Raw genomic sequence first — 20,418 nt, 5'->3', positions numbered from 1 at the left:
GTCAGGTTTTCCTGAGTTCTGTCTTCCTCGCATGCCATATTTGACAGCTTCAAGAGCTTCAGTTGAAACAAACATGTCCCATTTAGAGTCATTTATAAACCATCTTTGCCACATTCATTTTGTTATACTGTGTATACTTGTAATCGCTAAAACAAAAGAAATATTATGTAAAAACCATTTTGGTATAACACGGTAACGTCAGAGCATCAATCTACCTCAAGTCACAATCAGACAACTAAGTTAGCTTCGAACTTGACTGGTTACTGTCCAAGTCCCTTTACTGTTAATGGTAAACATGTACAAGATGACATCGTCTGGTTCAAATGACTACAAACTGCGCGAATAATGGAGAACCAAATACATTACACACTCTAAAGAAGAAAAAAAAAACAGTAGTTTTCGGGGAAGAGGAAGTCCGATTTAGAGTCATTTCCGCGAATCGGATCTTTCAAACAGCTTGGTTCAATGTATTCACGTGGTCTCTTAAGTACAAGCATAGCTTGTTACATGTCATTTGCATTTACAATGAACAATTAACTTAAATTGTTTGACATATCTCGCCTGAGAAAGGCTTTTAAATATTTTACAGTGAGCGGCAGTTAGGGTGAGAACCGCTTGGACCGAGTCGTGATTCGTGTCTGATTCACTTAGACCGGATTCATGATCTATATTTATAAATATAGACCTATATATTTCGATCGAATCATCGAAAGGATTCGACTCTTAAGAAGATTCGTTCATACATCAGTGGTCGCTAAAGGCATGCAGCGGATTACGAAAGAATCTAAATAAATTAAATTGCAAATATTTACATAGTGCGTACACCAAAAGAAAAACATATTAATGGATTATTTCGACTGTATCGATGGCTTTTCGGCGTGAAAGACAAGAGCAGCTGTGAGTCACGCACATGTTGTTGTGATCTAAGCGCCTGACTTCCCCATGACACGACACATGATTAAAAAGACCGAAAAGGGTTACCCGAACAATGTAAACAAAGTACAAAATAATAATTACGATGGTATTAGTAAATCACATCGGTGAGGATAGTGTACCATTTATGCTGACTTGAAAAAAATGACATCGTTAACAACAACGACAACAGTGCAGAACCTGTAACGTTATCAATACTCCATCGCAATGTCTTGTTCTTGTTAGTTTACTGGCAGTACCAGTCAGCGGTACCCAGCTGATAAAGGTAAACATATTGTGTTTTTAAGAAACCCCTCCGTGAAAACCTTCAAAACATAGATAAGAATAAAACTGGAAAGTTTGGTTTCTGTAAATGCTACTGAAGTGGTTGTACTGAAACGCCTTTGGAGAAAACAGCCTTTAAATTAATGCACTGCAGTTGAAATCTACACATAATATAATAATTGAAATATAACAAAGACTTGTATTTCGGTAGTTTTCTTTCCTCTAGTCTAAAAAAAAGATCCAAAGTAGCCCATTATATTTAAATTGACTACATACCAGTAATAATTACTGACAGAGTCAACTATAATGTCCCTTAAGTTTGTTTAGCACAATACATTGAATGCCTGTTCTGGTTTAAACCATCTCTAAAACTCACCCTCATTCTTTTGAAATGTAAAAAAAAAAGTGCAATAATCTTGCATATTCTCATATAACCTTTTAATTACCTCCAGATGAACGCTTTACTTGTCCTTTGCCACTTCTGTGAACTCCATGGCCCGCTGATGCTGTTCTGTACAGAGGCCGTCCACCCTCCGTCCCCATCTCCTCCGCAGCCTGGTCCAGCCTTTCCTGGGGAAAGGGACCGAAAGGCGGACAGAGAGGGTGAAGGGCTCACCATGAGAGCCAACAGCTCTGCCACACAGAGAGCTGACATGTATGAAGTAAGTGAGAAAGTAATCTTGTCATATCCCAAATGTATGTTCAAATCCCAAATCCAAGAAGTTCTTCTCTTTGATGTCTTATTTAATATCTGTCTTTCTCTCTCCAGGGCTGTCGCTCTTTCCCCGCGTCCCACCCAGGCTTTGTGAGTGTGGACAGTGAGAAGGGAATCCGCTATTTGAGCCACCAACATCCAGACCAGCCACAGCTCTTCAGTGTGGTGCGACAAGCATGTGTGCCCAACCTCAGCTGTGAGGTATGTAAACGTTTATGTTTGCATTAATCTAAACTTGATTAAAACTGCATTAACATGTTATGCTTATGTATTATCTGCTATTGCCGGTTTGTCCTGGTTGAGAGGGGCCCATCTTTTTTGGAGATGAACAGCACAGATTTGTTTTTTTTCATTCGTTTTTCATCTAAGACACATTTTCATGGTAGCCATGGACAGGATCTACCTCATCAACTCCTGGCCATTCCTACTGCGCCACCTGCTGCTAACCATTCAGAGTCTACAGAACACAGCACTCAAGGTACTGGACTGCATGCACCACTTTTGTACCGTGATTAACAGAGTACCTCTTGGAGTTCCTTGTAGTGCTGATAATATTACGGTTTGCCCTGTTTATTGCCTTGCAGGTGTTTGACAATGAAAAGTGTGTGTGTCCTCAGAGGGCTTTGCATATGAACAGCACCTTCTCTCGGCAGTGTTCCCTCACCAGCGAAGCGGCAATGCAGCCCGCTCTCTCACGTCCCTAACCCAGCACCCCAACCTGTGGGCTAGTCTGCACTCCTCATTCAGCTGGTATGTAAAACACAGTTAGAAAAAGCAGTATTCTGATCATTTTTGACTTTTTAACTCATATTGTGACTTTATATCTCACAGTGTGACTTTATTTCTAATAACTGGAACTTGTTATCTCGTAGTCGTGACCTTATTTCTCATAACTGTGACTTTATAATGCATATTATAATTTTTATAACTTATACTGTGGATTTATCTCACAATTGCAACTTTATATCTCACAATGGAAACTATATCTCACATTAGTGACTTTATTTTTCATATTTAGCTAATTAAGATCTCATAATTGTGACTATGTCTTACAATTGCTACTTTGTCTCAATTGGAACTTTTTATCTCGCAATTATGACCTTGTGCAGTGTTGTGACCTTGAGACAGCTGTGACTATTTTTCTCATAATTGCATCTATATTTCTCATTAATATAACTTTGTAACTCATTATGACTTTGTAACTTATATTGGGACTATCTCATAATTGATATTTATATCTCACAATTTAAAACTTTATATCTCATAATTGTGACTTTGTCTCAACTGAGCAAAAGTAATAGTGATACTTTTCTTGGCAAACTGCAAAGCAACACACTTACAGTATAGGCCTAGCTGCTTTTTTAAAAATCATTATACTTCCTCTCATCTTGTTAATTATCTTTATTTTAGGTTGCTGAAAGCTTGTGGCAGTCAGTTGACCGAGAAGCTTTTAAAGGGGGCACCCACAGAAGACACACTCGTTCTCATTGAAAGACAAACTGGCAAAATCAATCTTATGAGTAAAATAATAAAGATTTACATTTTGTTGTGTTAAAATGTGCTAAAATTAGATTTTATGCATACAGCCAGATGAAACGAGTTAAACTGAAATGTTTTTTCAATCATGAGATACTATTGATTCAGTGGGAATATTTTAATTATTGTGTCTGCTTACAAATTGACCTTTCCCAAGGTTCTGCTCATGATACTGACAAACAAACATCTCTCCAGTGATTTTTCAACTTTGTTCAGCTTTTATTATCGGAATTAACAATAACTTGCCATAAACAGAGGTTACACTGTAATGTTATACTGTATAGTTCAGCATGAAAAAAACTTTCACAGCAACATTATGTATGATTCTCTCATAGAGCAAGAGAAAGAGATGAGTGGTTGGGATGGTGCTGAAGGGGGTGGGTCTAACCCACAGCCCAGCCAATCAGATTTTCAATTTGATGATGGAAGACAAGACCTTCTTGGGCCACAGTTCAAATTACTCTTAGACATTTAAGACAAGTAAATCAATATTTTTTTCTCTGTTGCAAACAGCAGATTTTGTTTAAAAAATATAAATTTAACAATGTTATATATGTTTAATGACAGGTCCTGGGTGCCATTGATTTCCAACAGCTGGTATGGCATGTTCTCATGGGAAATCAAGTCATATGGAGAGGTGCAGACCCTGGTCTTATCCAGTCAGTTTTCAATGTGCTGAAGGTCAGCTGAAAATCTGTGTATACAATATGATGCGGGTCTACATCATAAAAGCACATCTGTGTTACAAACTACATTTCAAAAGTTTGGACAAACTTGATTGAATTTGTTTCTCCTGATCTTCTGAAGATTTTGATTATGCCTGCGCTTAAATGCTTGGGCAAAAATAGTTTTTTAGAAAAATATAAATTTTGTTTAAATATTAATTTAAGATGTTGTTTATTTTTTATATACTATTTAATAAAACATTAAAAATATATATATTAAAAAAAATTTTTTTACATGTTAAACAAATATGTACTCTTTGTTATAATATAATATAATATAATATAATATAATATAATATAATATAATATAATATAATATAATATAATATAATATAATATAATATAATATAATATAATATAAAGGCTTAAATTGCTTGGGTATATTTGTAGCAATAGCCAACAATACATTGTATGGGGCAAAATTATAATTTTTTCTTTAATGCCAATAATCATTAGGATATTGAATAAAGAACATGTTCCATGTAAACATTTTGTACATTTCCTACAGTAAGTATATCAAAACTTCAACAAAATTTCTGATTAGTAATATCCATTGCTAAGAACTTCATTTTGATGATTTTAAAGGGGATTTTCTGAGTATTTAGGTTTTTTAACCTCAGCCAAGTCTCGGCCAAATATATATATCTCCATACATCAATGGAGAGCTTATTTATTCAGCTTTCTGATGATGTATAAATATAAATTAAAAAATTAAAAAAATTTGACATTTAAAGGGATACTTCACCCTAAAATGAAAATTTTGTTATTAATCACGTTTTGTAAGCAAAGGAAACAAAAATGACACCGTTATTCAATAATTGCTTCGTCAACAGTCTCCTTTGTCACATCATATCACCGTGGTGTGTATGCTTTTCTGTGTCCTCCTTTAGAGAGCCGACGACTCCTTGTGCTTTTGAATCGCTCTCGCGGTACTTTGATGTCATACACCAATCGGTCTGTCCAGCGCACTTCAAATCCAACGCGACTATGGCCAATGGTTCAACATTCATTAATTAATCTAATTAACGCATTCTGATCCCAGGGATTAAAGTTCTCAGTCGCTACGACAGATTTCTGTTAATTGCAGCAAGTCTACAATGGATTTTGTTGTAGAACAAACAATGGTCTTCTCAAAGTCGTAAAATAAAACTCCAGAAACTGAGTTCCAAATGCAAAAATATTTCTTTATTGAACATAGTGTTACTCCACTCGAGTTGAAACAAAGGCTCAGGTCATTCTTTGTTGGACACGAGTCTTCAACGTGTCTTGTACATGCTAGTCTTGTAGCCCTTTTATGCCCCAACAATGCCGTCAGACATACGAAAGGAAATACATAAAACTTAAATTAACCCTCTAAAAGTGGTGTTTTACACATAATAATAAACAAAAAAATGCATACAAAACAAATAAATAAAGTGCACATTCAACACAAAAGAAAATACACTTAATTGGCTAATTATACATTACATACGGCCATGTAACTTACACATGTTCACATACGGCAAAGCAGTTAACATGATAAAACACATACCTCATTGGCCTCTCTAACTCAAGAGGAATGAACTTGGAGGGTAACAGTTTCTTCTTCTTAAACAAAAAGACAATATAATAACCTCTTAGCACGTCTTACAGGCGTACAGTAACTCTTAAAGACATGTAACTAGTGCAGCACCTCGTGTGGCTCTTCTACTTGTAGTGCACCGGTAAAACTATCCTGATAGCAACAATTAAATAGTTCCCAAACTGAACAAAAAAAATGTTTTCTATGGTTTTAGCTGAATAATATGAAATTCATTGACATGTATTTATAAAAAATATATTACTTATGTACTCTAATGTTTATTCTGAACACTTTAATCATTTATTAACCTTTTAACTGTATAGTGCATATTATGAACTGAAATATATGTGAGTTGCCTCTGACAGAAACTATACATAGCAACCAAGCAGAGATGACAGCTGTCGCATCTGAGTCTTTGTCTGTCCGGGCACCCATATTTATACCTCGTTCTTATCAGTCTTTTCAACCAAAAAATGACAACTCTGCCTCTGATTGGTTTTACCGCATTAGTTTTGCTACAATTAATTCATACTCCTCTTGGTTTATTGTCTAATTGTAGATGTATGTATTTCTGTAAGATATCCAGATTTCATAATAAACCCTTTTTTTCTCACTTCTGCTGACTGCTGGGAACCAAAGGTAAAGGTAAAAAAGAAAATACCCCTGTAAGTCACTTTAAGGAGTCTTTGATTATTGATCAGAAGGTACTTCTCTTTTTTTTTTTTTAATTAGGAGGACAAGTGCTTCTAAAAAGAAAAGTAACATACAGCCATGTGTAACAGTATATTAGATTTGTCCATGAGGTCTTAAAGAGACAGCGTCCTAAATTAACCTCTTCCAGTGTTATTTTACAGTTGAAGAGATTATAGTTAATAAAAAATAGTTTATAAAAAATAAAGTAGTTAATTTAATTTGTATCTTGTTATTGTTTTTGTTTGTGCTATTGATTGTCATTCATTCATTTACTATTTACTTATCTTTTTTGTTAAAATAATTTAAATTCCGATTGCATGTGATTCTTCCAATGGGTCCATGGGAAATAGTCCTGCCACCACAGCCGGAAAAACATCCTAAGAAACGCTGCATACATTTAATAAAATGAGAAAAATGCCATTACAATGTTAAAAAGAAAATGCCGGATTAATCATTTTGAGTCAAATGTCAACTCATGTTATGAGGAAATAATTTTTTATCAGAATTTTTTCTATTATTAATCAGAAGGTGCTCCTACATTTTTTACATTAGGAGGACATGCGTTCCTAATTACAAGAAAATACTGCTCTTAAACTGGGTGTGTGAAAAAGGTATGGCTGTGGAATGGGGTTTGGCTGAGGAAACAGTTTAAATCAAAATGATTATTATTATTTTTTTTTTTTTTTTTGCTTTAACCCCTGTGATCACATGCGGTGTTGCTGTAGCTGAGAATGCTTTGGGTCAAATATACTAACATTAACACTCTAAATAAGTCACATTTAGAAATGACAGCAGTGATCTCATAATCTTTATTCAGAAATTTAAGGGAACATATTGTTTTTATAACATGCCGAGACAAACACATAGATTTAACAGAGGCCTCAGAGTTTTTTGGGGTGTTCTTTGTCATAGTATGATTTACATCTTATTTCGCAACTTATGTGTGACTGTTTTCTTTCTAAACAGTGAAATTGTTTCAAAACTCAGTGTCAGGTTCATCTCAAAGTTCAACACTCATTGTATATATACATAGTGTAACCCCCTCTCCCTCTTTTTCTCTATTTCTCAATCTAACTTCCAGAGATCTCCATGCTGGTGGATGTAGTTAATGTTGAACACGGTTGTGTAAATCCTGTTTCGGATGATGACATTCTCTCACTTTATCAGTTCAACATTAGCAGAGCAAACACACAGCCAACAGATAAAGGTAACGCATGGAAACAGAACTCTGTAGTGACTGAAGATTTATACCACTTTTCAAACACACACTATTTATTGAATTTTGCATTTGTACACAGTGAATTCTTCCATAATGTGCCTTTCTCATGGTCTGTCTTTCTCTCAGGTCCAACTCTGTTGAATAAGATTGAAGTGGCTCTTTCTTATGAGAATCTGTCAGTGGAGGTGGTCTCTCTCTGCTTGCTCTGTCTGAAAGAAGAGTGGATAAAGTAAGTTTGCATTTTGTCTTTAGAATAGAAAATCTTAACTAGACCCCTTTTGTAACATTGCAAATGTCTTTACTGTCTCTTCTGATCAATTTAACGCATCCTGGCTGGATAGCAGGAAAAAAAAATGTTTTGTAATGGTATTATAAAATGAAAACTACAGTTTAAACTATGCTGAATAACTATGAATAATATATGAACTATTGTTACAGTGACCATATAAGGTGCTTTCCACAAATGGCCGTAAAATTCAGGACCCAAAAACAAATTTTAATTAGAAGTAATATTTTTTTAACTTTCAGTAAATGCTGACCATCAACCCTCAGAAGATTATTATATGAAAAATATTATATTAGTACTGTATTTTTTTCTGTTCTTTATTGTGCATGAGGTTAGCCATTTTTGCAACGCTGTCATAAATTCGGGACTCTGGGAACACTGATAAATACTAAATTATTGGTGGTTAAAATTATTTAAACATAGTTTGTACTTCAATGAATAATAGAAAGTTAATAGATTGTGTCAAAATGATGTATAATTTTAATTAGCTTTTAATATATCTGAGGATCCAAAATCTAGAAATGCAAGAAGACACCGAAATATACAGAATTCCTTGAATTTGCTGTTATAGTTATTTCAGACAGTTTAGGAAAGTCCTGCAGCAGTCATGAAAGTCAAATATTTTGCCTGTTTTCCCATAATTCTATCACTCATTTCTCCCAAATTGTCCCTTTGTCCTGATTTCCTCTCGTCCGTTTATTGTTTCTTTGCTAAAACTCTGTGCTTCCTCTCACATGATCTTTTTGTTCTTTCTGTTACAGCAAGAGCCATCTAATAACAGCAATCAGAGGAGGAGAGAGAACTCTGAGCCAGTGAGAGAGAGTGAGAAAAAAGGGACAATGGACTCATTGCCAGAGTTAGATGAAAGGAATGTGTGAGTGAGTGCATGTGTGTTAATTACGGGAAAAGGGATCTGGTCTGAGAATGGGTTTTTCTGCATTACAAAGAGAGAAAGTAAAAGCTATCTTTGTTATTGGAGTAGGGATATTCAAATTTTCCTGTTGCAATTAATTGCTATTGCTTTTATCATGGTATACAATATTATCACAGTATTTATATTTAGTTCATAATACAGTATAACAGGTTAATTAACTTTTTTCTTATAACAAAAATAACTGAACATTTGAATACAATAAATCAATACAGAAAAATATATAAACTTAAAAGTTTTACACAGATTAAAGTGCAAAAGAACTATAAAGACCCATAGGTATCACTTTACAAAAAGACCTCTTTAGTTAATCATTAACATTCACAATGAGCAATAGCTACATTTGCTACAGACGTTATTAATCATGCGTACTTGTTTACATCAGAGCGGCACACATGTCTTTCAAGCAGCATACAGCGGTGTTGTGCATTTTGACCAGTTGATGGGAAAAGTATTCTTAAAAACCATTCCAAATACTCAATAATTTGTCATATATAATTATTCACGGTATTTAGAAGTGCCCACTATAACAATATCGTGTATATTCATTACCATGATATATCGCATTACCGAATACCGACACATGTCTAGATTGGAGCCTAAAAACGTTTACTTACACACATGCATTTAAATGGAACGTTGTTTTACCATCATGACTAGACATGTCCATTTTCTGCCTTTCACTATGTGTCTAATAGAGCACATGGTCCATTGACTTCAATGGAACGAGGCCAAGTATCAGTTGATATTATACTGTTTGAGACTTGCCTGTTATATGTCTATTAAAATTCATCATTACTTTTTTCTTTCCATCTGAATTTGTCATTTTATTTATCCTTATTTTAAATAAATGACTTTTACTTTAATTTCACACATTCTAAATAAAGTCTGTCTGCTTTTTGTAAACCATAAAAAAAGAAAGATGATTATACCAGCTACTGACCACTATCAGGATCATCTGTTAGTAAAGAAATCGTTTTTTGACAGATCTTCCCTGTAATTGTTGTCGTGGGAGTGTTTCTGGATTATGTAGAAATCCTCTTAAACCCATAACAGATTTATAGTTTGTTTCAATGCGCTACAAGACTTAAAATAATGCAATTAATACTGTGCTATATGTACCTCCACCATAAGCCTCTCTTACCCAATAAATTTTTATTCATCATATAGCTTCTCCAAATTTGTTTACTACACTTTCTCAGTACAAAAAAAAGTTTTTAAAAGTGATATGCACTATAAGAACAATGAATTTAAAAATAAAATTAAAACACTGCCAGATTGCATGACTAAGCCCGGAAAAGGTTGTGCATAGAGTACTGATAAAGAGAGGAGAAGAGGGTGGGGAGCTTTAAAGAGAGGAGAAAGAGATTGAACCGCCAGGACTTTCACTTTCAGTGATCAAACTGCCTCCACACTATTTGATCCTTCAGAAGAAGCCTACAAAAGATCAAATGTCTTGCTCACTTGCATGCCAGCTGGAAAGCTTCAAAACAAACTGACTGAAAAGGAAGAAGGAAAGTTAGAGGGAAAGACACAGGACACTAAAATCACTGTAAATAGAGGAATATCTTGTTGTCCATCAGAAGGCTGGGAGTTTCCAACTGTCAGCCTAGGATTGAGCCAGAGGGTCAGAATGGGGAGCAGCCGTGGGATCAAGGAGAAAGTGCAGCAGTGAGAGGAACACGTTGTTTAGTAGATTCTGAAAGAAACAGCTGGGAAACCCACTGAGGCTGAGATTCTTCCATAACCCTTCTGCAGCAATCTGTCATGCAAAACGACTTGATTAAGAAGAACATGGGGAATTTGTCCCACATTGACCGGTAGAAGCATGACACCAACAGGTAACGTTATAGACGTCCAGCACTGACGAAGGTCTATCAATGAATGATTAAACAGTTGTATTTGGGTGTGTGTGTGTGTGTGGTGTTTGCGACATTAAGAGAATGCACCGCGTGGGTGTGTTGAAAATGTCACGGCTTTTAATGCTCTGAAACCACATTGTTTACCTTTGCCTTTCAGTTCTCTTACTCCTATCAACATTGACTGTTCAAGGAAGTGGGTGCGATGATTTTATGAAGACGACAGTCAGAAATCTGCTAGACTCTATACACATCGAAAAAACGTCCGGATTCGTGAGTTTTTTTATTTATTTATTTTTTTACTTCGCGATTAAGAAGCCTGCTTTAGCATTTATCTGTCCCGTGTAAATTTTGTACTGACCTTATTGTTGTTTAGCCATTTTGATAACGTGGGAGAAGCCCGTGCATCTTAAATTTAAGCTGTTAAATTTGACGATGTAATATCTCTCTGTTGCAGCCACAAGTGTTTCCGAAGAACTACGTCGTGTCCCACTATTTCAACGACAGCGCGCTGTGCAATGAGCCGGTAAGACTGACAGTTCAGCGGGTCAGTGTGGTGTGAGGCTCTTTCTTCTGATCCTTTTTAAATTAAATAAACCTAAACCTTTTCCCCAGATGAAAACACCAAGATTAGATAGATTGCATTTCTAAGAACTAAATTACGTGTAACTAAACATTTTCTTCAGGTTTATCATCTCAGCCATCCTTTGTCACTGACCCAAATACCAATACATTTAGTAACTAATTTTCTCCTAGTAGCTAAACTTAAAAATGTGTCTTGTGTCTCTCTCTGTGTGTGACATTAGTGCTGTGTGTTCAGTGCTGCTGCTTTCTTGTCTAATTCCTGGAGTCAGCTCTTCCAGCACCTCAGTCAAGTTCACCTCAAATTCAGGTTCATCAGGGAGCTGATTGGCACACTGGATGACATAGCAAAAGAGGTATATTGTCATACACGTTTAGAAAAAGACTTTTGTACCTTATTTACATTTAATGTGTGCATATTACAACCTTAATGGTACACATCAGTAGGCCTACCTAAAGTATACATATTGTTACCTAAATGGTTCATTTGGGAAAAAAGAAAAGAAACATACAGTGACAGAATGTATACCTTTGTATATAAAATGTTTGTAACAAGGTTTTTTCATACCATACTTCTTGCTACTATACTGTTACTATACTATACTTGCTACTTCTCAGATGTTCTATCAACACATTTCTTAATTGTAGGTTTGATAGATTTATCTCTTGTGGTTAGTGTTATTTCTGTCTTTTTGTAAACAGAAAATTCCAGAACGTCTAGATATCTCTGCTTTCCCATCTGTTCAGTCGTCGCCTGAAGGTCTTCTCTCCTTCACCTCATCCCTCTTCACACGATGGCTCGATCTGGATTGTGCTTTTGGAGAGCATCACTGCATCTTCCCCACACCAAGTGAAGAGGATCAAGAAAATCCACCTTTAAACGAGGAACAGAATGTGGAGAACCATGAACCTGTGGATGAGCAGCAGCCTGAGATAGAAGGAGAGACAGGTAAAAGTCAGCTTGACCCAGGTCCGACTAATGGCTATAGAGAGTCACTTTTCCCAGGTTGGTCTCACTGGACTTTTTCTTTTCTATGGATAACATCGAGTTTGATCTGGTGAAAGCTGAGAGATCTGTTTTAAATATGCCACGAAACTTGGCCAAAATGAGGCTTCCCTCTGAAAGGACAGCTACTGTAGTTCACTTTTGTTTTACACTGATTAGCATTTGTATGAGATTTCAGAGAAGTTGCTCTCTGGATATGGTTCAAGATTTCTAGATGCAGTTATGGATCCACATGTTGGAAAAAAGGGATGTTTTGGAAACAGACACATGGCCAATATGATGTTCTCTTTTATGAATGTGTATGAGTTTTTTTGTGCATCTTGTCTTTGCACTGATTGTCCAGTGTTTCTATCATCTTATACAATGAATTATGTGTCATCCATTATAATTCAGGTTTAACCTGTTGACTGAACGTTTTAACATTGAATGTAGTGAAAAAGTAAAGAATACATGAAGCCAAAAGTCTCCACTTATCACTCGGTGTTCAAGAGGAAACGACTACACTCATATAGCTACAGTAAATTCAAGCCATATTAAATAACACTGTAGCGGAGGAACCAGTTTAAGCTTAAGACATTTGCTAATGGATTACATAAGTCATAAGTATTGTTGTCTCACCTTAGAGAATGTTACTACATGCAATGTTTTACTAAAATGAATTTAACAATCTTTCTGTTTTTGGTGTACATATGATGTCTATTTTTAAGTGTAGATTTTTATATATAAATAAATCCTTCTTAAAATAATTCAGTGTTTGTATGAACTGACTAGACATACCAGTATTCGGTAATGCGATATATCACGGTAATGAATATGCACGATATTGTTATCATGGGCACTTCTAAATTATATATTACAAATTATTCAGAATTCGGAATGCATTTTAAAAATAATTTTCCCATCAACTGGTAAAAAAAAAAACATGGGGGAATGTGTGAGAGAGGCGCAGAATGAAAGCACATTCACTCACTGACAGCAGATGGCGCTAAACTGCAGAAAATGCAGCCCTTACCCTGGAAACCCCATAAAATAAAGCAGCTGCTTTACTTTCTAAAAACGTATTTAAATAGCTATTGAGATTTGTGGATTTACTGTGTTGTTCGTCAACAGTGCCAAATACTTAAATATTTGGACTTAGGCTATTTATTTTCAAACTTTTTTTTACATTTTAATCTGGACTACAACATACCCTAGATATTGTTAGAAAGTGTTTTGATTCTTTATTGTTCACACTTTAGATTAGGGCTTCATTAGTTAACATTAGTTAATTCGTTACTTAACATAAACTTCCAATGAAAAGTTCTTCTGGACATTCATTAATCTTAGGTATTCCAATATATAACACGTTGTTAAAATCAAAAATGTCAACTGTGTCATTTAATGATTTAACATGAACTAAGAGTTGTATTTGTTTTAACAAATCTTAATAACTTATGTAGCAAATGTAACTATTGCTCATGGTAAATGTAAATGCATTAACTAAGGTTAACTAATGAGATCTTATTGAAAAAGTGATACCTATAGGTCTTTATAGTTCTTTGCACTTTAATCTATGTAAAGCTTTTAACTTTATGTATTTTTTCTTTATTACTTTATTGTATAGTTATTTTTGATATAAGAAAAAAGTTATTAAACCTGTTATACTGTATTATTGCCACTTTTTTAAAACTAAATTTCATTATTGTGATAATATTGTGTACCGTGATAAAAGCATTAGCAATTAATCGCAACATGAAAATTTGATACCGGTATATCCCTTGAACTGACTATACTCTTTTGTTTGTCAGAGTGTGTGTATGAGTATGAGGACTTTCTCTAGTATCAGCTGGATGGAGAGACTTGCAGATGATGGCACAAACAACAACAGAGCACCACAGAGACCTTTTGTTCACACACTTTTGCTGTTCTACCAAAATATAGCCTGCAGCTGGCACATCTCGAAAACACACATAATAACACAATTAACAAGTCCACATGCAATAAATTACATTTTAGCAACATATTGTTGAAGGATATTGTTCATAACGTTGTAGGATTTTACCTTGTTAATATAAGAAATTTTGTTTGGATTATGCACAACTGAGCCAAAGTCCATGCAAACCAGCACACATCTTGGAAAACCTCCCTAAACCAAGAGGTAATGTCCCACTAGGTAAAGTTAGTTAACGCATTAACCAACATTAACTAACAATTAGCAAAACATCTGTTACAACATTTACTATAAGTAAGTTAAAAACAACTGTCTATATTAACAGACACAACTTAAGATTTAAATATTATTAAAGGCTGCTACTAACATTAACTAAGATTAATAAATGCTTTATATGTATTGTGAATTTATGCAATGTAGTTAACTAATGCTAACAAATGGAATATATTGTAAAGTGTGTTATCGAGACCATCTAGTCAGGTTAGGCTGGTAATACAGTATATTTCAGGCAACAAAATATGCCCAGATTTTTACAGTCTAAATTCAAGACGTAACAAAACTGAGGGAGGATCATGTGACCCTTCAACGGCGATGCACACACAGTCTTTTGCTCTGCTCACTTTGTTAAATATTCTATAATCCTTATAGTAAATTTTGACCCACTCTCTATTTTACCCATCATGAGTACTTCAACGGTCAAGGACAATTGTAAAAAAGAGATTTAGCTATCACCAATAAAGAAAAAATTCAAAGATTCCACCATTTCCCAAGAGGACCTTGACGGCGCCATCGCTAACGGTATCAAACTAGCATTTAAAGAACAACAGAGCACTTTGGATTCGGTTTTGGCCTCAACAGTAAGAGATGCGATAGACTCTGTACTGACCCCAGCATTGCGTGACCTACAGTGGGTACGGAAAGTATTCAGACCCCCTTAAATGTTTCACTCTTTGTTATATTGCAGCCATTTGCTAAAATCAAGCTTACAGCTCACAGTGCATATCAGAGCAAATGAGAATCATGAGGTCAAAGGAAGAGCTCAGAGACAGAATTGTGGCAAGGCACAGATCTGGCCAAGGTTACAAAAACATTCTGCTGCACTTAAGGTTCCTAAAAGCACAGTGGCCTCCATAATCCTTAAATGGAAGACGTTTGGGAGGACCAGAACCCTTCCTAGAGCTGGCTGTCTGGACAAACTGAGCTATCAGAAGAAGAGGAGAAGAGCCTTGGTGAGAGAGGTAAAGAAGAACCCAAAGATCACTGGCTGAGCTCCAGAGATGCAGTCGGGAGATGGGAGAAAGTTGTAGAAAGTCAACCATCACTGCAGCCCTGCACCAGTCTGGGCTTTATGGCAGAGTGGCCTGACGGAAGCCTCTCCTCAGTGCAAGACACATGAAAGCCCGCATGGAGATTGCTAAAAAAAACACCTGAAGGACTCTGGTCTGATGAGACCAAGATAGAACTTTTTGGCCTTAATTCTAAGCGGTATGTGTGGAGAAAACCAGGCACTGCTTGGTGGTGGCAGCATCATGCTGTGGGGGTGCTGCAGGGACAGGACGAGTGCTTGCAATCGAGGGAAAGATGAATGCGGCCAAGTACCAGGGATATCCTGGACAAAGAACCTTTTCCAGAGGACCTCAGACTGGGCCAAAGGTTCACCTTCCAACAAGACAATGACCCTAGTGGCGTCACAACAACTCCGTGACTGTTCTTGAATGGCCCAGCCAGAGCCCTAACTTTAACCCAATTGAGCATCTCTGGAGAGACCTGAAAATGGCTGTCCACCAACGTTTACCATCCAACCTGACAGAACTGAAGAGGATCTGCAAGGAGGAATGGCGAGGATGACCCCCAAATCCAGGTGTGGAAAACTTGTTGCATCTTTCCCAAAAAGACAAAGGGTCTGAATACTTAAGACCATGTGATATTTAAGTTTTTCTTTTTTAATATGCAAAAATGACAACAATTCTGTGTTTTTCTGTGAATATGGGGTGCTGTGTGTACATTAATTAGGAAAAAAATGCACAAAAAAAGGTAGCAAATGGCTGCAATATAACAAAGAGTGAAAAATTTAAGGGATTCTGAATTTCCGTACCCACTGTACATATGGACATACAGGTGGTGAACAATTCTGTTAAAGTGCTAAGAGCAGAACATGAAAAGTTAGCTAGCATGAAGAAACAGACTCGCAACCAGGTAGATTCCGCTCAGGCAGCTGAAAATGAGGATTAGTGATGGGTTGTTCTTGAACGATTCGTTCATTTTAAACAAATATTTAATGTGACTCGGGAAGAACGAGTCGTCTCGGGGAGTGAATCGTTCAGTCGCGCAAGCGCAAAATTCTATAGGTTCCGTTCTGGAATTAGTCTAGTTCACCTGTTTCAGTCAATGCAGTCTGAGCCGGAAAATCATCAAAATCAAAACCTATAAACATTACCTGTGCAGTCTAGAGAATTGATTAGTTAATCTCATGAGTCTTTTGGGTTTTTGTGTCGTTTCCTTAATCCCGTGACACACCCATAAGCAAAACCAATCCAGTTTGAGCCAGAAAGAGAATGGATTAGTTCATCTCATGAATCTTTTGGGTTTTCGAGTTGTTTATTAATCACGTGACACACCCATAAGTGTAACCAATGCAGTATGAGCCAGAAAGAGTTTTGATTAGTTAATCTCATGAGTCTTTCAGCTTTTCGAGTCGTTCCTTAATCATGTGACACACCCATAAGCGTTACCAGTGCAGTTTAGAGAATTGATTAGTTCATCTCATGAGTCTTTTGGGTTTTCGTGTCATTCCTTAATCCTGTGACACACCCATAAGTGAAACCAATGCAGTCTAAACCGGAAAGATAATTGATTAGTTCATTTTTCTATATTTTTAATGCCAAGGTGCCAAAGATAAAAGTACAGAGAATGTCAATATTGCATACAAAGACGTGACATTACATGCAAAGCACCATTTACAAATGTTACGTCCAAGGATGTATTATAATCATGGGCAGCAGTGGCTCAGTGGTTCATGTAGGTTGTCTACAAAACCGAAAGGTTGGTGGTTCAGTCCCTGGCTCCTTGAGCAAGACACCTAACCCCAGCTGCTCCCGACAAGCTGGATGGCGCCTTGCATGGCTGACATGTCGCCGTCGGTGTATGAATGAGTGTGTTAATGGGTGAATGTGAGGCAACTTGTAAAGCGCTTTTTGATGACCATGGGTCTGTTGAAAGCATTATATAAATGCAGTCCATTTACGTGTGTGTTGGATGTGGTTGTTTGCTTGCTTTCTCTCTCTCTCTCGTCATGAGCTGTGTTCAATCTGGTTGCCAGGGGTGATTGGATGATGACGGGAAGGAGTAGGGAATAAGAAGTGGTGGATCTGTGGAGACACCAGAGAGAGCCCTCTTTCGGCCAGGGCTATCCTGATTCACCAGATTCACTAGTTGTTTGATTCTGGTTGGGCTAGGTCTGAGTAAGTGAACTCAGGACTTTGTTTTGTTTTTGAGCAGAAACTGAGCTGTTTAGAATCATTTGAGTATCTTTGTTTAATGTTAATGATGTTTTTTAGTTTGTTTACGTTCTTTTTGACTTAAGGGAATTGTTTAGGAGGTGGAGGTGGTTAGTAAAGGTTTGCAATCACTATGGCACATACGGTTAGAATGCAAGGACAATAATGTTTCTTCAGCTTTTATTCTCCACTTTAGATCTGTGGATATGTGTGGTTCTGAAAGTATACATACAATAATGGTAAATAAAGGGTACACAATAATAATTATAACAAAAATAAACATTTACAACAAAATTAAGGAGTTACAAAGGAGTTGAAATATTTCTATGATTAACTGTATCCACTATATAATTTCAATAATCATAATCAACATTATGTACAGCCTTGCTCTGAGCGGGACTTGAACCCGCGGCCGTAACATCATTAGCGCCATTCCGGCGGTCTTATGTAAACAAATGACGGTGCAATTTTAGAACGTTAATCTTGAGGCATTTATAGGTACGAATGCAAGTAAGTATATAATCCACATAACGGGTCTAATAAGCATGTAAACAGCTGTCGGAAACTATCATAATCACATTAATTCACATAAAGGAATAGCAATTGCTGAATCTTTGTACAGAAGCATACAGTATTAACATTAACATCTGAAATCTGTGGTTAACTTAAACAGCAACAATACAAAAATTTATTAATAACAAAGATTAGAACATTTTAACATCTAGTTGTACGCACAAACTTGAAATAAATTTGTAGAGAACACTCATTAGCTCCGCACTAAACTTTCTGATGCAACGCACTTCTTTTTCCTTTGGCGGAACTACTTTCAGATGACGCTAAAGCTGTACTGATTTGTAGTTGCAACTGTCAATTAAAAAACCCACCAATAGCATTCACTGTCCATTGTTTGTTATCACAGTCCTTTACAACAGCCACCCCAGAATTTGCACAGTCAAATTCGTCCTTATGTAGAAGGACTTGTATCTGTTTTTTTGTAAGCGTTATGGATGGATGGTAATTGAATAAGATGAGCTGCTGGTCTGGTGTATACTTTGTCTTTTATTTTGACCTTTGCTGTCCTAATCCGTCCATCAGCTCCAGGAAAGACATTGGTGATCTGTCCTACTAGCCAGACAGGTCTGGGTAGTTGAGGGTCTAGGATCATCACAATCATGCCAGGCTGTAAGGAATCAGTGTCTTTCTGCCACTTGGAACGGGTCTGTATGTTAGGAAGGTAATACTTGATGAATTATCTCCAAAACTGATCCGCAAGGACTTGTGTGTGCCTCCATCTGCGACAACTTAAAAGTTCTGATTCATGGTAAACAGCCTGGGGGAGCGATGGATCGAGCCGCCCAATGGGAAGAAGATTGGGTGTGATGGGATTGGGGTCTGCAACATCAGCTGAGTTTAAGATTCCTTCCACTTCTATCAGCACTGTCCTTAATACCTCCTCTGTCATGCTTTGACTTTGCAAAGTGGCATATAGTGCAGACTTGATGGATCATATTTCTCGTTCCCAAGCTCCTCCAAAGTGTGGACTACTGGGGGCGTTGAATTTAAACCGAATTGTTCTTTCGCCATTTGTGCTTGCAACGAAGGATTCAAAACTTTAAAGGCTTCCTGGAGTTCTCTTTCCCTACCTTTGAAATTAGTGCCTTGATCTGAAAGTAGCTCAGAAGGCTTACCTCTACGAGAAATAAAATGACGCAGTGCCATCAGAAAGGAGTCTGTATCCTGTGTAGGAAGTCTATGTGGATGGCACCAGTTGTTAGGCACTGGAAAAGGATGCCCCATCGCCTTTCATTGCGTCTTCCTATTTTCACTGTAAAGGGACCAAAACAGTCCATACCAATAGAAAAGAAGGCAGGCTTAAACAGTTGCAGCCTAGCTTGGGGTATGTCTGCCATTAGGGGCACAACTGGCTTGGCTCTCCATTTTTGGGAATCAAATCAAGAGTGTTGTTGTTTTTTAACAGCTGCTCTACCTCGCAGAATCCGGTATTGGCGGCGAAGCTCTGCGAAAAATCGTTCAGAACCTGGGTGACAGAGTTGGTTGTCCATATCCTGAATAAGGAGTTGTGTTACTTTGTGAGCTGGGTCTAGAACCAATGGGTGGATAGTATCTGGATCTAGCTGTTTACTGCGGCGGAGTCGCCCTCCGACTCGTATACGTTTGAATACAGGGTCATATTCAGGTGCGAGGGTGATCAAACCGCTAGATCGCTATACTGGTCTGCCCATTGCTAGACAGTCAAAGTTTTCATGGAAGCTATCTTGTTGAGATTTTCTTAGGAGATCTGTTTCTGCCAATTTGTAGTCATCACCTTTTGGATTTCCCTGTTTCCCAGCCACCCCATGGCGTAAGAGTTCAGCTGCTTCAATTAAATATTTAAAACTGTTGTACTGATTTGGATCTGGGAACAAATGATCTTCAGCGACAGCTACATGATTGCAGCAGATAGATTTTCTCAGTTCACAACTATCAATGATACCTTGGCCTGGGGTAATGGGCCAGTGGTCCTGTGGCTGCCAGAGGAATGTTCATCCTTGTCTCCACCGATTATCTGTTGCTAATTCTACCAGTTTTTCCATGGGTGATGTTGTCTGCAAGATTATTGGTAGAATCAGCATAACGCCAGGTGTGATCACTGTTTAATTCCTGAATCTCGGAAACTTGTG

The 20,418-nt window shown here is 36.9% G+C and overlaps 1 protein-coding gene and 1 pseudogene across 2 annotated transcripts; both read left to right on the top strand.

Annotated features, from left to right (window-relative positions):
- The first annotated feature begins 637 nt into the window (after nt 1–637).
- On the top strand, nt 638–8,810 carry LOC132103486 (folliculin-like; annotated as a pseudogene).
- Nucleotides 4,017–13,056, top strand: LOC132102878 (uncharacterized). 2 transcript variants are annotated; one of them, XM_059507580.1, is made up of 7 exons: nt 4,017–4,129; nt 7,509–7,634; nt 7,773–7,875; nt 10,883–10,995; nt 11,180–11,248; nt 11,529–11,660; nt 12,007–13,056. In XM_059507580.1, exons 4-7 carry the CDS (start codon nt 10,936–10,938, stop codon nt 12,364–12,366), a joined length of 621 nt encoding a protein of 206 aa, XP_059363563.1. In that variant the 5' UTR covers nt 4,017–4,129; nt 7,509–7,634; nt 7,773–7,875; nt 10,883–10,935; the 3' UTR covers nt 12,367–13,056. The 2 variants fall into 2 exon arrangements, with proteins under 2 accessions (XP_059363563.1, XP_059363562.1); XM_059507579.1 differs by lacking the exons at nt 4,017–4,129; nt 7,509–7,634; nt 7,773–7,875 and adding an exon at nt 9,127–10,704.
- Nucleotides 13,057–20,418: the final 7,362 nt, after the last annotated feature.

This window comes from Carassius carassius, chromosome 24, assembly GCF_963082965.1.
Source record: "Carassius carassius chromosome 24, fCarCar2.1, whole genome shotgun sequence".
NCBI classification, from domain to species: domain Eukaryota; kingdom Metazoa; phylum Chordata; class Actinopteri; order Cypriniformes; family Cyprinidae; genus Carassius; species Carassius carassius.
The sequence above is the reverse complement of the archived record's forward strand: the minus strand, read 5'-3'. Positions and strand labels throughout refer to the sequence as shown.